Here is a 16,393-nt window from a genome sequence, read left to right as displayed (position 1 = left end):
ATTTGTCAATTACAATAGGGATTAGGGTACACATTTTGGCATTTTCCATGGCAATATATGAGCAAGTCCGAATCATTACAAAATGACAAAAAGTGTAAGAAACATATTTACCCAAAAAAAATGTTACAAATATATACATCTATCTATATAAAAAAAAATTATAAGGGATATCTTGATCCACAGCTAGAGGCGTGCTAGTTCTTCATTTTTTTCCTTTTTTGCCTATACATTCATGCGTACTTCTTTTTTTTCGGTGGAAACATTCATGCATACTTCTTTTTTTTCGGTGGAAACATTCATGCAACTGCGACTATTTACAACAAGAATTTAAATCATGCCAATTGTTTTCCTATAAAAGTAATGTAACAATGAAATACCATGATTTCCATTATATTATCTAAAAGAGAGTAATTTTTTTTATCTTCATATGGAATCAAATTATATAGTAATCGGTTGTGAAAGGACAGAGCAACTATATGCTTATTCTTACTCTCGATTGTGTTGTGTGTTTTTATTCATTATAATTATAAATTCATTTTAGCCTAAATTTTATTGTGAATTCGTTATATTCAATATTTTGCAAATATTAATCTTTATTCTGCAAATTTCCTTACATATACACCTAATTTAAGGATTCATTTTTCTTTTTCATCCCGCCACAAAGCTGCTAAGTCTTATTAGAGAACTTCATATTAGTCCCCTCAAATTATCAGTACGTGACGGGACCAGTATTTTATTTCATGAATATTACAGCCAATTGCACATAAACTATCAATGACAATATGTGTTTAACGTCATTTTCTTCCTTAATTATGGTTATTAAGAACTTGTCACGTTGAAAGTTACATAGCTTTTGTATGAAGTATGTATGTATGTACATAAAAAGAAAAAAAATATCTTTCACGTGGAATAATCTTAAGGAAATAATTATATTATGCATACATAACATGCATAAAAAATGGTATTAAGATTAAGTTGGACCTTCATCTTCCAATATATAGCCACAATTTCTTTCTTTAATCTGTCATGTCACATATGAAATTCTCTTCCTACTACGAAGGATGCCTTTAGATTTGCTCACTGCCAGGCATCTTCATCTTTTCGGTAAGTGAAATGAGCATCGATGGATTGACTGGAACCTATAGTATAGAGAAACTAAGGTGCCACATTTGAGAAGAGTTGGGAATTCAAAATCAGAGCTCGCATGACATCGTGTAATTCAAAAAGGTAATTATATTCTGTTAATCGAAGGTTAATTTTCCTGGGAATTCCAAGGTTTAGCTTTCAAATCTTTAGTTTTTCCCTTCAAGTTCTTACCGAAACAGAGGCAGAAGAAATGTAATTTCCGAATTTTTTTTTTTATAAGTAACCTGACCACCCAAACTCTTTATATATACGGCCCCAAATTCTAAGGCCAACTCAAGAAAACACTCACCCTCGTAGCAAAAAAAAAATCGAACGAATTTGTTAATCATTTTATAGAAAAGATAACGAAAGATGGTGCATTCAAGAGCACGATCCGCCTCGTGAGTGTTTTATTGGTTGTCTGCATGCACTATTTTGCCTCACCGAACCATTCTTTCCGGCGAAAATTAATTTACACGTTTTGGAAAACCATATAATTATTTATATTTTTATGCCCGTGTCGATGCCAAGAATAAAATTCACTACAAGCTAGTGATTTAGATTACTTATTGTGATGGCAATATATATGGGCAAGTTGTTACAATATGACAAGTAGTTGTTACTACACTGACTAGCGTGTTTAACATTATTTACTTCCTTTTGGTTATTAAAATAATTAAGCTGTCACGTTGTCAGTTACTTACCCAGCTTGTATATTAATTGTATATATGTAGAGAAATAGAAGAATTATTTTACACGGGGAATAATATATTAAGGTCCATGTATAACATGCATGGATATAAGCGTGTATATATATATATCAAGAGAGGGTATACCGCAGTGGCGCGCCTTTCGCCTGGTGATCAAGAGGTACCAGGTTCGATACTCAATGTAATTATTCGTATTTCTTTATTAGATATTTAGGATTTTTATTTCAATGTATTAGATTCATGTTCTTCCCTTGTAACCGAAAAAAAAGAGAGTATATATATATATATATATGTATAATATGTTATATAAACATATACAAATTAGGTAGCTGAGCTGCCAACTCATTGAAAGTGAAATTCGTGTCTATCCATGATTAATCAACATGTGCTGTAAAAACATACTCTCTATAAATAGAGAGGGATTCTCAACACGTTCATCAACAACCCTAGTGCATACATATTAATAGTTACACAGTTCAAGAGACAAAAAAGGGATCGCCTTATAGCGATTTGAAGTTCCAAAGAAAGTCTCTTCTACTTCTTAGTCTTTTGGTGATCATGTACGTTATTTATTTATCATCAGCAATAGCATCGATATATACTTTCAATTGAAGATTATATCGACATAACATACTCTCGTTGATATGTTACATATGTTCGTGCATGTTGAAAGACTGTGTGAAGTAATTCACATGATTAATGCGCTAGATACGACATAGACGACTTTGCTTGGACCGTAATAATAATAACTGTGAGTTGCAGCCGCTAGCTTGCCCAAGCATGGAGGGGTACCCATTGGAGGCATCAACTAAAGCTTTGGCTTTGGAGAGGCCAGGGTCCTTCGACCCTGTGGAGGCCATTAAACATGGCTTCCTCCACTTCAAGAGGGAGAAATTCGAGTCAGTCCCCCGCTTTCTCTCTCTCTCTTTTCTATTTAATTTAAGATATTCCGTAAGTTAATTTCAGTCTATTAATTGAGACTAATTTTCACTTGGATCTTGAAAACGGTTCTTTTGTGTTCTACTCTATGTTCCCTTTAGCAAATTCCCTGAATTCTACGAAGAACTAGCCAAAGGTCAGAATCCCAAGGTAATATTAATACATACCGATGATTACATTAACAACAATTATAGCATTGTACTATATATTTACACACACATATATCTATATATATGTAATGCACTGATATGCATATGTTCGTTATTGGTCGGTGCAGTTTATGGTCTTTGCATGCTCGGATTCTCGAGTCAACCCGTCCCACGTCCTCAATTTCCATCCCGGCGACGCTTTCTCTTTCAGAAACATAGCCAACATGGTCCCACCTTATGATCAGGTTAATTCCAGTTCCAACCTCCCTTTTATGCAATAACATGAACGATATTTTCCTTAGCAACATGTAAGCCTACAATTTCCGAATTTATTATCTTATTGAATGTATATTTATGGAATCTCATTTTCCGTAACAGACTAGGTACTCCGGAGTCGGGGCTGCCCTCGAATATGGAGTAAAGCACCTCGGGGTAGGGTTGTACCGCTGTTCAGAGTTGAACTGTAAAACGAACTTAACAGTAATAATGATCGTTATTATTATTGGTGATATATATTATGATCTAATACTGATTAAAAATTGTATTTTTTTTTCCTTTTGAAAAAAAAAATTGAATAAACAGGTTGAGTGCATTCTTGTATTTGGGCACAGTCTCTGTGGCGGCATAGAGGGCCTCATGTCCCTTCCGGCCGATGGGTCCACATCCACGTAAGGCCTCTTTTACTGTACTCTCTCTGGGCTTTTCATGGCCCGGCCCAGATTAGCCCAATTAGAAACCACCAGGCCCAATTAAGGTCACTCGAAGCTCCTTTGGACTGAACGAGATTAGCATGTGTAATGCAGTGATTTCATCCAAGATTGGGTCAAAATTGGTTTACCTGCCAAAAACAAGGTCCTAGCAGAACATGAAAATGAGCCATTCCCGATTCAGTGTAAACACTGTGAGAAGGTATTGAAATTTCGATTCATTTCTATGTTCGTACATGGACGCAGGTTATAGTATTTCCTGCTTAAACAACATCTGTCGTGTTCTTCGAATGTCATGCAGGAGGCAGTGAACACATCGTTAGCGAACCTGCTGAGCTACCCTTTTGTCAGGGACAGGTTGATAAAGGGGACTCTGGCACTGAAGGGGGGCTACTACGACTTTGTCCACGGACGTTTCGATCTCTGGGGGCTCGAGTTCAGGGTCCATCATGACCTCTCCATATGAAATCTCTGCTAATTTCGTCGGATAAACTTTCTTTGCTTGCTGTGTGTCTTTAGTATCCTCCTGCAATAAGAAGTGACACAGATCACTTCAATGTGCTGTTGTTCCTCTGTTTCTAGAATGAATGAAATAAAGCCACTAGCTATCTTGTTTTCCACTTACAATCACTGCTCAATTCTGCATTTCATTCCGTAAGATTGTATACATAAGATGTGAATAAGTGGACTCGGAAGCAACAGTCATAAATATCGGTTATATACATATTGTCCATATAAGATACGATCGTATAGCCATATAATCACATGAGATTTTGGTGTTCGGCATCACGATCCCATATAAAACCATCAAGGGTTAGAGAGGCTCCATTAGAACAAGAATTCCTGAGAGCAGAGAAAATGGTTTATACAGTTGCACCGGTCAATTGATGCTCCCAAGTTTTTGGTTTAGTACAGTACAGAAGCACATATACGTACAAGACAAGGCCCTATGACATAAAAGCAAGGCGATGCGAGAAAATTTGATGGCATCTCTTTCTTGTATAGGCTTTCACTAGATCATTGTACATTTCAGAACAACCAAGCAGATCATGACTGATCGGGCTTCGGTTCAAGAGTTACAGGTATCTTCTCTTTGTGATCTCCCCGCAAAACTTCCACCGTCACCTGCACAAGCACATTCAAGAACGTTCAGTGGGATCTTGCATATGGTGCTAGGGAACAATGCTAACATGACGTAGCCTTTTCTTATATTAGATTAGAGACCATGGAAACAATCTAAAAGTGCACATCACATTACTGATATAAGACCATACCGTGTCACCCACTTCACATTGGTCAAGAATCCTATACAGATCACTCCCGTTAGTGACCTTCTTCCCATTTACAGATGTTATGATGTCTCCCAAAATAAGCCTTCCATATGCATCACGTTTCGTTGGTAGTAAGCCCTGCAAATTCAATAACCCCGGTCACATGGCACCTTCACAAAAGCTTCAGTTCACCCAAAATCTTGAAGACTTTGTTCACACTGTAACTCTAGAAAGAGACTGAGAGCTTACCGCTTTACCGGCAGGACCATTAGCTGGGGCATCCAACACAAGAACTCCACTTACCCCTAGTTGCTCCACAGATTGATCGGGTGCAAATTTGATGCCCAAGATTGGTCTTGTGACCTTCCCGTACTTTACCAGCTGATCCACTATGCCACCTACCTAAATTCAATGCACACAAGCCATTCAAATGTCTCTGAAGCAAACAAAACAATGTTCAGAGCTTCAGAGAGGACCGCAACTTGCTGTTAACAGGAGATGGAAGATCGCTTACCGTGTCAACGGGAATTGAGAATCCAACACCTGAGGATGCCCCAGATGGAGAATATATCGCGGTGTTTATACCGATAAGGCTTCCGGAACTATCGAGAAGTGGGCCTCCACTGTTGCCGGGATTAATTGCAGCATCTGTCTGAATCACATCTTGTATAGGACGGCCCGTGGCGGCAGAACTGATCTCTCTGCGGAGACCGCTGTTTAAAACAAGAACAAAATGGGGGTGTGAAAAAATTAACCAGGTTATTCTAATTAAAACCAACCCCTAATGACGGCAGAGGACAAAGTTTTAAAAGTAGCAAATGATAGAAAAAACTACTTGTCTTTTAGACAGCACACGTTTTCTCCCAATTATCACAACCCTTTGTGGAACTCATACCTAATAACGCCAGTCGTGAGAGTGTGGTCAAGTCCAAACTGCAAGAACACAGACACATCGTATTAGAATACTTTCAACAATAATATTAATCTCATGTCATTTCCTTCCAAAAGCCATCTTTCAGAAAGAAATTTCGCATTGAGAGATTCCCACAGGAACTGATCATACGCATTAAATTTGACCCCTGCAAGCTGATCTGTTCTATACATTAAGAAAAAAAGATCATATCTGCTATCTAGTTCAAGATGAGAACAGGAACTCAAAGTTTGCGAGTCCCCCTTCCCTTTTCCCCGATATGAACATATATTTCTAGACTAGATAATTAGACTAGCTAATTAAGTAATCTATATCGACAAAACTAAGAGGATGTGTGGTCTCCAACTCCTAATGTGTCTGTATCCTTGCACGGAAATGCAAACTTTTGTTGGTCTCTGTACCTTTATTAAGTGGCTTCCCGGTAATGATAATGGAAGAAACAGTGAGCAGCTACCAGGGAAGAACTTTTATGTACTCACTGGGTTCCCAATAGCATAAACTTTCTGGCCGACAAGCAAATCCGCAGACACACCAATGGGGATCGGTCTGAGCTTCTCTTTGGGTGCATCCACGCGCAACACAGCAACATCCTTGTCTTGGTCAAATCCGACCACTTTTGCATCATAAGTTGACTGATCAGCAAGAGTGACTCTGCACACAATTAGACCCCCATAAAGAAACTGCCGATTCATCTCACAGCCGAAATGGCCCGTGACCTTACATTCAGCGGAGCCGCTTGAGAGAAGAATCTCAAACTACACCAAGATCAATCCCGAAAACCAATTTCATCTATTTCACATTTCTATTCATAGTAATGAATTGTTTATGCAATCTAAACCGGAACAAACGCTTCCAAAAACCAAGGGAAAGGAATCAGTAGGCGAGCAACAACGAAGAGAGGTGGAAGAGACCAACTTGAGATCAGAAGCGCCGCGAATCACATGATAGTTGGTGACAACGTGACCCTCCTTATCCCACACAAAACCCGATCCCGAACCTTGCGGAACTTCAAGAACATCCAAGGTAAAGGCATCCTGCCTAATCCACAAAAAAAAAAAAAAATGGAGGCCGACAAAATATGAACTAGTCATCCGATCAATCAAAATATAAATAGCAAAATCCGACATCAACCCAATTCACTCACTTGACGGCGAGGTTGGTGATGTAGACGACGGAGGGCGTGTTCTCCTGGAAGAGCCGGACCGTGGCGAGCTCATCGGTCTGGAGCTTCCGCGGGGTGGTGACCACGAAGGCGGAGGCCTGGTCGACATCGGCGACGAACAGGGAGAGCGACAAGGCCACGGAGGCGCATGTGGTCAGCAAGAGCTTGTGGAGCCAACTGGGGTCGTCGTCGTCGGCGTTGTTCCGGGCGAGGGAGAAGTTGTTGCCGCCCTGGTGGAGGAAGGAGAGGACGGGGGAGGCGGCAGCGGCGGAGGTGGAGGTTCTGGAGGGGAAAGATTTGGAGATGGAGGAGGAGGAGGAGGGGAAGAATCTGGCGGAGGGTCTGGGAGTGGAAGAGCGGGAGACTGAACAGAGGAGGGAGTGGGCAGGAGAAGCTGCCGCCATTTTCCTTTCCTTTTCTTCCCCCTTTTCTCTCTGCTTTTGTTGGATTCTCCAACCTGTAATTTATATTTTATGTGATGGTCGTGCTTCCATGGAAATTCACGAAGAAATGCTCCAATCCCCGAATTTCCTAAAAACAATATTTAATTTTAATCCCAAGGATAAATAAATAAATAATAAATAAATATTACTCTAGAAAGTCCTATGTTATTCGGATATTGATCCTAACTGATTAACTGCAATTGACTGGCCGGGACCCTTCTATAATGTACGAAGGCTCAATGGCGTCACAGAACAAGGCTAGTAGTTTCTCGTGCTCGGGATCTCGACCGTTATGTGGTGAATTCGAGGGTAACTCATACAAAGGTTTTGACCTCATGAACATGGAAGAGGACAAACCTTGGTGGCAAAGCTATGCTTTAGAAATTGAATTTTAAGTCGAACATTATCCTCAGCTCTAGAGTTCGACTATGTCGGAGATGGATCTAGAAGCATACGAAAGAAATGAGGGAAAAAACATATAATAACTTGATGAAAAAAACAACAGAGGGAGAAAGAAACAAAAGAGCGAGAAAAAAAAAGGGGGGAAAAAAAAAATCTCTCGTCCAAATATAAAAGAAAAGAGGAGAAAAATAAATTGTCATAATAGCTTCATGAAAAAGAAAGAAGAGAACAATGGTTAAGACGGGGGAAGAAGACTAAAGGGTATAAGAGAGAGACGTCAAAATTACAATATTTTCTCGTATGGTCTCAACTCCCTTGGCAAGCTCTCGAAGTTCCCAGAATTTAAGTCGGATTGGAACATTGGCCGGTTCCCCATTTTCCATACCATGCCCTCCGCTTGGTGCTCCTTGGTCGGTGTCAGCATTACGAAGTTTGGATCAGCTCTTTGGTAGCTGCAAGAATTAATGAAAGTTAACAACAGATATAACATTTTATTACTTTCCCGACATATGGGAGTACATCAATGGTGAATCCTATCTTAAACTTGTAAGATGTAATTCTTGCTTGAGGGCTAAGCAATCCTTGGAGTGTAATATGGAAATGGTTATAGCACAACAGCAAGGAGGAATGTCATTTAGAATTGAGTCCGGCAGTTGAGACCGAAGGTGATGTGGGTGAGGGACTGTCTGGACAAAATAGGCACACTGCATTTTCTGGAGGAGGGATGAGAGCAAAGAATATGAACCTGGCTTCTCGGAGATTCTCAATGCGAACACCGAAACCATGAGCTACTGTTCCAGTCATACGATCTCTGGTAGCTGCAGAGAAAAGATATCTAATCACCATTTGTGGAGGGGGGGAAGGGAGGAATGGAATAATGGACAGAAACAGTAATCCATAAAGAAACCTGAAATGCTGAAAGTAAACGAAGGTTTCCACCACGACTTGAATGCCAAAGCCACAGAGGAACTGAGGGGCCCGACCTTCCCCTGAAAGTGAAAGAGTCGCTTCTCAATCAGTCAATCTTTTACTTTCATAATAGTCACAATAAAGAAAAAGGAAGGAAAATAAAGCTCATTTGCTCTACCTTCACCAGTAAGTTCTTATTAGCCTGCCAGGAAGCAGCCACTTGAAATGTCGATTCAGAACCTAGTTTTCCATCCTCTGGTTGATTAGGATCATCGAGCCTACATATGAAGTCTTCGTATCAAATGGACAAGCTCTATAGTAAATTAGAGCATGACATAATCAAGGCACTTTGAATACCTTGTATGTAATTCAAAACCAAAATCTATATAGTTCGTGATCCCGACTACATCCTTTTCCTCACGGGGGTTCTTTACCTGCTTATTTGAAGCAGTTCAAAATATCATAAGTACAGTATTCAAACACGGAAAAGTAAGCTCATGAAAAGGAGGATGATATGCAATCTTACATATTTCAAAAATCAGTTTCTTGAAGAAGCATATCATATGCATTCCAGATTTCACTTGAGCAAAAAAAAAAAAAATCCCATGAAGAACAAAAGAGTTAAATGCATATTTGCATACCCGTCGCTGGACCACCACATGTTGATAGAAGGAGGCAATGAACTGCAGATCAAGGACGATATTTTATTAATCTATAAACGTATATCATAATGATGTCCAAAAATTAATGTCAATTATTATTTTAATGAAAATAAACTTCACCTAACATAAATTTCACAGTGCAAAACTAGAAAGTCTAAATGTGACAATTTTAATATACACCCAGCAACCTGAAGTAACCATGCCTATTGACACCCGGCCACATTAGCACATCCAGCAAGAATTAGCACTATTGTCGTCCCTGTTCATGTCTTATGTCTGTCTTGAGCTGATATATAGTCCACAAGAATTTGAGATCAATGTCTAACCTATCATAATGAGATCTCTAAATTGTTTTAATTTGAAAACAGAACGCAAGAAGCATCCAAGGAATTCAAGATGATAGCCATATATAAATGAACCTCATTTCTTCACACTGCCTTTTTACAACCGACTTTTCTTCCAAATAAGTGGTTACCTGAACTAAGAGTAGAGTGCAAAATAGCAATGCAATTTCATCTAATTTGTTCAAAGACATGTCAGTGGTGCAGAGCCACATACAACTACACCAGATGTCCTGAATTATTCTGGTATGGGTGTAATAGACATACCTCAGAACTTCTAGCAAATTCCAAATTGAAATTGAATGAAGGGCTCAAGGGACTGCCTGTTCCCACTCCATAGCCAATTGCACAACTCCAATTCATCAAGTTTTTATATTTTGCACCATCAACATTTTCATCTAAGGAAAAAGACATTAATAAGAAATATTGTTCCACAACCCCCGAAATTGACAGAGGAAGACAGTCCAGTTAAAAGTTTACATATTGGTTCATATTGCACCCCAGCAGTAACTCTTCCCATCCTGCTCACCAGCCAGGCAATCCTTGGCAATTCGTCAATTGCTGCACATATTTGATGGAGTTTACTGCTCAGACTATCATCAACTAACTTTCAAGATAAAATATGTCACAAACAAGCCACAGTCTCCAACTCTCAAAGGCAACTATTTGAGAACAGAAGAATTTAATTTATCATTTTCTCATATCTCCATCAGAACAGCAGAATTGGCGTAATTGCCAGAGATAAGTGCGAAAACATTGTCACTTCTGGCATATTCAATAGAATGCAGCATTCTGAACTAGATATCAGCTCTATGTAGGTTTACTCCAATATCTCGCCATTGAAAATGCTTTCCAAGCCTCGAAAACACTTAATCTAAACAATATCAACAAATTTGTAATGCCACTGGCTTGTAAGAGACATACTTGAACAAACAAGTATAAATAAAAGATGCAGTGAAGAATAAATGGGAGCGTGATAGTGTATTTGAAGGGACTTCTTTGATATAAAATGATGTTACTCACAAGAAAAAGGGGCTGCGGAGGCTCCGAAAGATAAATTTCCTGAGCCGTATCTCAAACCCAGGATACCAAAATCATTAGAAAATGTTGGGCTGCAGCAGCAAGCAATGTCAGTAAAATGCATCTGAAAATGAATTTTCTGTTCTGAAGCTTCGATAGATGCTTAAGCCGCAGAAACTACCTCTTCGTTAGCAACAATGGAAAAGTGCCAAATGCTCCGAACCCATATTTAGGATAGTAAGCACATGATCTCACCCGCAAAATCCTAAAGTGGCATTCAAGCAATGGAGATAAACCATGAACTCCAAAAATGACTAATCATAATAGTAAACAAAAGTCTGTTCTAAAGTCTTCCTTACGGATCAGAGTTGGATACAAAGAGGTCCACGAACGTGTTAGGATCATCAATATCCCTGCTCATGTGAGGGAACATTTACCAAAGTCAAAAGGCATCAATAAACGCAGTATGTCCTCAACAGCTGGCCTCCAATTGAAAAGTCATTACGACAGACAGCAATACCTTTGCCAACGGAATAGCGCATTCCCTGCAATTCTCTCATCCGGCTTATGATCTAATGGACCTGCAATCTAGAAAAGCTAAGGAAAGAGCCACATAGAAAGGAAGAGTACATTTGCTCATAATTGGGAAGACAATAAGACTTCGGATACTGTTGCAACCAGATCCACCTTAGGATCGTCAATTGGCTTTAGCAAAATCCTAGTGCTGAAATGCCCAGCATCCTCAAAATAATCCTCAAAAAGACATTTTAAAGGAATCTTCCCAAACAACGTATTATACGCCGACTCCAACATTCTGGATCATCACAGAAATTAATGCATTAAAAAATTAGCATCATCATGTTAAAGTAAACACAACGTGCACCTACATAGTTTCAGGAACACAGCGCCTGTCAATTATAATCAATATTTGCTTCTACGTACGTGAGCTCGAACTAACTTAATGGTGGATTAGAGTCGGCCATCGGAAAATACGAACAACCTTCAGTTTTTACCAGCCAGAAAGACCTGCTAATCACGCAATAAGCATTCTAAATGATAAAATCTTCCTGGTAGATCATAGGAGGAAACGGCTCCTTCATCCATTTCAAATTTGTAGCTCAAAGACTCCTTGAAACTATCAGCATTTCGCTAACTATCTTCTATGATCAGTGAAGTCACAAATTTTTTTTTTAAAAAATTTAATTCCTTCAATACCAAATCGGACAGCTTGATCAGAACTGTACACTAAGGGCAATTTCACGTTCAGCCGAGAACGGACTACTAGCAGTAACAGGTTAAGCCACAGGATGATCAGAGAGAGCGAAGCAGGCGCATCAGAACGCGTACGGACCTCGTACGAGCAGGGAGGGGCGGGAAGTCGAAGAGAGGCGGCACGAGAACCATCGGCGGCGGCTCCTCCGTCTTAGCCCTGCGGAACAGATTGAGCGGATTCCACATATCCGGCGACAAAACCTTACAGTACTTGCAGAAGAGGTGCGATTTGCATCAGCTTCTGGGTGGGATGGAGAAGGGGAGAGAGAGAGGATGGAGGGAGGGAGAAGGAGAAGTCCGTTCAGCGAAGAGAATCGGAGCCCGCGCATTTCTCTGCCATGGGAGACCGTTTCAGAGCGCACTTCACTGACAACTGAGGTGGCGCTTCTCCAGCAGCTCTCCAGTGACTTGTCCCGTGCTGTGCGGCGCTTCCCTTAGCTTTCGGTCCTAATGTTTGAGTTAATTCCTCTAATTCAAAAAAATTACTTTTTTTTTCTCAATTTGGTCCTGTATTTTTTAGATTGTCACGATATATGATCCTTATATTTTAAAAAAATATGTCATGCAAAGGCTTATATTGCTACCTTTGCTAACATGTCGAGTAGTCGATCTCACGAGCATCCCAAGGGATAGGAGTAGATTGCAGACCATAAGAAGTTCCGTGTCGCTCTAAGGCTATCACTCCGTGGCTGCCAATATATATGTTCGGATACTTGAGTGGCAGATTAGACCGTCAAGAGAGGTGTCGTCCATTCAAAGTATATATGATTTATATAGAGACAATTGGGACTATAGGCGTTGGAAATTGGGAGAAGAAGCGAATCTTTAGGGGCATGGTGGAGTTGGTTTTGATTCCACGCGAAACAGAGTTGAATTAGAGTTTCTATGAGCATAAGCCAACAATTTGATGGGTCGTGATTGGGATGAAGATGGGCCAACGAGACCAAACCTGGAGGCCCATTAAATGCAGGCTAGCTAAAGTCTGACGGGTCAAATATAACGGTTCATCAAGCTAAATGGTCATTCATATAACCAAAAACCATCGACTAGCTAGCTCCCGCATATTCAGTCACCTCACCGGAGAGACAACGGAGGTGGTTGGATCACAGACTCCGACTTGCCCACAACGAGAGTTGTATTCGGAAGTTTCATGTAAAATTGAAGAAGATATATTTGTACGTGCATATTGATCTTTTAGGACTTGTATGTGCGTAAATTACATGACATTACTCACAACCCCTTGGACGACCAAGATACTATTTCCCCATAGCTAGTTTGGCTCAAGGCAGCATTGGAGGGGCACTTATTGGAGTCATATTACCATTAAGTGGAGTCGAGGATGGATTGGGAGTCATGGAAATGCCATCGTTATGAAAGAGGCCGAAAAGATGGAGTCGGCCATGTTTGGTTTTATGATATAATTTTAGAATCACAATTCTAACTTAACTCTACCCACTATAAAACAAAATAATTCATACAAAGTCAAAGAGTGGGCCCCATTTATACTACTTTTTTCTACAATAAAACAACATAACTCATACAAAGTCAAAGGGTGAGCCCCATTTATACCACTCTTTTTCAAAATCAAAATTTTATTTTAAAATCCTATTATGAAACCAAACGCAACCTTAATAATTTCTGCACTTCTCCTGTCCTTGTCCCTGTTTGTTTCTTTCCTTGTAGGGTGGTATTCCATGTCGACAAATGATCGTATTATTCCGAAGGCTGTCTTTCATCGTTTGGTGGGGTAGGTCGATTCCTTCTTCGACTTCCAAATGGTGGACACGATGTCATGTAGTCGTATTCACATATGTCCCTCCTTGTTTACAACAGATTACGAGGTGATCGCACTCTGATATGACCCTCTCGTCATGCAATAGAGGTGGGATCCGCCTAATAAGAATTATATATATGTGACGAGATTAATCCCTTTCGTTTTTCTATTTCATATGTTTTACATATGTATCAGTGAAAATAGAGAGTATTTTTTGTCTTTTGGGAAAATCATATTCTTTGTGGTTAGTTATTAGTATTTGGCTTGGAATTTAGGTTTGTTTGGATCGATATATATGTATAAAATTTATAAGGGTTCATCGCATTTCAGGATATACGAGAAATTACATCTAAGAACCAATCATTCGTTTGAAAGTTACATGAAGAGCATATAAATTAGTAGATTTTGATCAATTAACAGAGAGTGACGTTGGCTCTATTTATGATATATTAAAAGGATAAATTGCATCGATAGTCCAAAATATTTCGTAAATGTTTCAAGTTGGTCCAAATATTTTTTTGGTAACTTGTTGGTACAAAAAGTTTTAAAACCGTTTCAATGCAATACATTCCGTCAATTGCCCGTGATGTCGTTAACATTTTGCTGACGTGGCGCGTACTATGTGTTACTTTTATTACGTGGAACCAATCATAGTGCGACACGTCATTTAAGAGAAAATAAAATTTGAAAAAGTCTAATAAAAATACAAAAATACAAAAAAGTAAAAATTTAGAAAAAAATTAAAAAAAATTTAAAAATTTTAAAAATAATAAAAATTTTAAAAAGTTAAAATTTAAAATTATTTTTAGAATTTTTTATTTTAAAAATATTTTTTTATTTTTTCAAAAATTTTACTTTTTTTTGTATTTTTATTGGAATTTTTCAAATATTATTGTCTCTTAAATGACGTGACACACTATGATTGATTACACGTAACAAAAGTGACACATAGGACCCGCCACGTCAGTAAAATGTTAACGGCGTCAGGGGCAATTGACGGAATGTACTATATAGAAACGGTTTTGAAATTTTTTGTATTAACAAGTTATCAAAAAAATATTTTGAACAACTTGAAACATTCACAAAATCTTTTGAACTACCGGTGCCATTAACTCTATCTTAAAACGAGAAAGCTGCGATAGTCTTGTTAAGAAACCGTATCAATTCATTAAAAGATGAGATTTATATAGAAAAAAGTTGATCATAATTACACGAGTCAGGGAATATTCCTTTAAGGGATCGAATAATTTTCCTTAAAATAGTATCCATATATATTAGAAAGATTCTTTCTAACTTGCTCCGAAAGGTCATACGATGATCAAATAAACTTTATGTCTAAATTGCCCGACCCATCAAATGATGGTTTGCACAAATGCCATGAAGAATTGACATTAATTATCTATATACTAGTAAAATTCACTTGGGTAAATAACATGGGTGCATCATTAATGCAATAAAAATGGGTGCATAATAAATGTGATAAAAGAAACTAATTACAATTAAAATGAATGTTTAAGAAATGTATCTCTCTTACTTTAACTTAGGTATACAAAATGGGTGCATAATAAATGTAAATAGTTGATAATTAATCATCTAATGACGAAGTGTTATTAATTAAGAAAGAAAATCAACCCCTTCAATTTGCCCATTTCATAAAATGAAAGAAAGGAATTGAAAAGAAAATAAAAGCATATTTTACTCTTTCAGGGAAACATAATTGATTGCCTTATAAAAAGATAAAGAAACAAATGTCAAAAATTAAATGCTCACATTCCAAATTGAATAAATTAGAAAATAAAAGGATAACAATTTCCGGTCAAATACAAAAAAGTAATTAATTAGTAAATGACAAAGAAATATAAATACAAAAGGAAAATAGTAAGTAATTAATCAGTAAATGACAAAGTGCTATAAATTAAGAAAGAAAATCTATGGCCGAAAAATTATTGGACGAATAAAAGAGAATCATATAATAAATTGCTGCCTTTCAATTTGAATAGATTGAAAAACAAAAAAAGAAAAATAATTTTATGATCAATTAAAAAACGAACAATAAATGCACGAATAATAAATGCCCACCATACAATTGAAAACTCAACCATATATATAGGGGCTCACACTATAAAAAAACTTGCGTTATATCCAAATTTCGGATTATATCTAATTTTATGATTATGATTAATGTCTTATGCTATGAAGTACCTAAATAAGTGAGTTCTCACTAATTTCAACAAATTTTTAGATTCAATCATTTAGTTTATGTAAATGTACTTTTGTCAATTTTAATCATTGATTAAACTAAATTTGTTTTGTTCTTTTTGATGATTTGCAATGTAGGGCATATTGCATATTTACTAATACTAATACTCTCTCTTCTCGATAGGTAACTTGATGTTGAAGAATCGGACAATGCATGAAGAGACTGTTTGGATGTTCTTGAAGATAAAATTGATTTCAAAACTCAAATTTTATAGTTGAAGTCATATTACATTATTCTGAATGTAGGTCAGAGTATATGATATATTACAACTTCTTTGCATATATAAGACAATATCTTATCTAACTATTATTTTTTT

General features: G+C 37.9%; 3 protein-coding genes across 5 annotated transcripts; 1 reads left to right on the top strand and 2 right to left on the bottom strand.

The window, feature by feature from the left end:
- Positions 1 to 1,071: 1,071 nt before the first annotated feature.
- Positions 1,072 to 4,257, top strand: LOC116194867 (carbonic anhydrase 2-like). Of its 3 annotated transcripts, none has more exons than XM_031523774.1 (8): positions 1,072 to 1,227; positions 2,598 to 2,734; positions 2,876 to 2,924; positions 3,052 to 3,168; positions 3,302 to 3,403; positions 3,506 to 3,591; positions 3,727 to 3,832; positions 3,932 to 4,257. In XM_031523774.1, exons 2-8 carry the CDS (start codon positions 2,616 to 2,618, stop codon positions 4,094 to 4,096), a joined length of 744 nt encoding a protein of 247 aa, XP_031379634.1. In that variant the 5' UTR covers positions 1,072 to 1,227; positions 2,598 to 2,615; the 3' UTR covers positions 4,097 to 4,257. The 3 variants fall into 3 exon arrangements, with proteins under 3 accessions (XP_031379634.1, XP_031379635.1, XP_031379633.1); XM_031523775.1 differs by lacking the exon at positions 1,072 to 1,227 and adding an exon at positions 2,235 to 2,395 and having other exon boundaries at positions 3,302 to 3,355; XM_031523773.1 differs by lacking the exon at positions 1,072 to 1,227 and adding an exon at positions 2,235 to 2,395.
- A 165-nt stretch (positions 4,258 to 4,422) lies between these two features.
- On the bottom strand, positions 4,423 to 7,449 carry LOC116194865 (protease Do-like 1, chloroplastic). Its single transcript, XM_031523771.1, has 8 exons — positions 6,977 to 7,449; positions 6,748 to 6,870; positions 6,312 to 6,483; positions 5,797 to 5,834; positions 5,416 to 5,614; positions 5,151 to 5,303; positions 4,905 to 5,039; positions 4,423 to 4,755 (listed from the first exon to the last, which is right to left on the bottom strand). The coding sequence occupies exons 1-8, from the start codon at positions 7,396 to 7,398 to the stop codon at positions 4,678 to 4,680; spliced, it is 1,320 nt and encodes a 439-aa protein (XP_031379631.1). The 5' UTR covers positions 7,399 to 7,449; the 3' UTR covers positions 4,423 to 4,677.
- A 527-nt stretch (positions 7,450 to 7,976) lies between these two features.
- LOC116194866 lies at positions 7,977 to 12,453 on the bottom strand. Its single transcript, XM_031523772.1, has 14 exons — positions 12,123 to 12,453; positions 11,441 to 11,585; positions 11,292 to 11,359; positions 11,131 to 11,184; positions 10,953 to 11,036; positions 10,775 to 10,863; positions 10,232 to 10,312; positions 10,019 to 10,149; positions 9,390 to 9,431; positions 9,106 to 9,182; positions 8,927 to 9,026; positions 8,747 to 8,828; positions 8,585 to 8,657; positions 7,977 to 8,291 (listed from the first exon to the last, which is right to left on the bottom strand). The coding sequence occupies exons 1-14, from the start codon at positions 12,227 to 12,229 to the stop codon at positions 8,123 to 8,125; spliced, it is 1,302 nt and encodes a 433-aa protein (XP_031379632.1). The 5' UTR covers positions 12,230 to 12,453; the 3' UTR covers positions 7,977 to 8,122.
- Positions 12,454 to 16,393: the final 3,940 nt, after the last annotated feature.

The sequence above is a fragment of the Punica granatum genome, chromosome 2, assembly GCF_007655135.1.
Source record: "Punica granatum isolate Tunisia-2019 chromosome 2, ASM765513v2, whole genome shotgun sequence".
NCBI lineage: Eukaryota > Viridiplantae > Streptophyta > Magnoliopsida > Myrtales > Lythraceae > Punica > Punica granatum.
The sequence above is the reverse complement of the archived record's forward strand: the minus strand, read 5'-3'. Positions and strand labels throughout refer to the sequence as shown.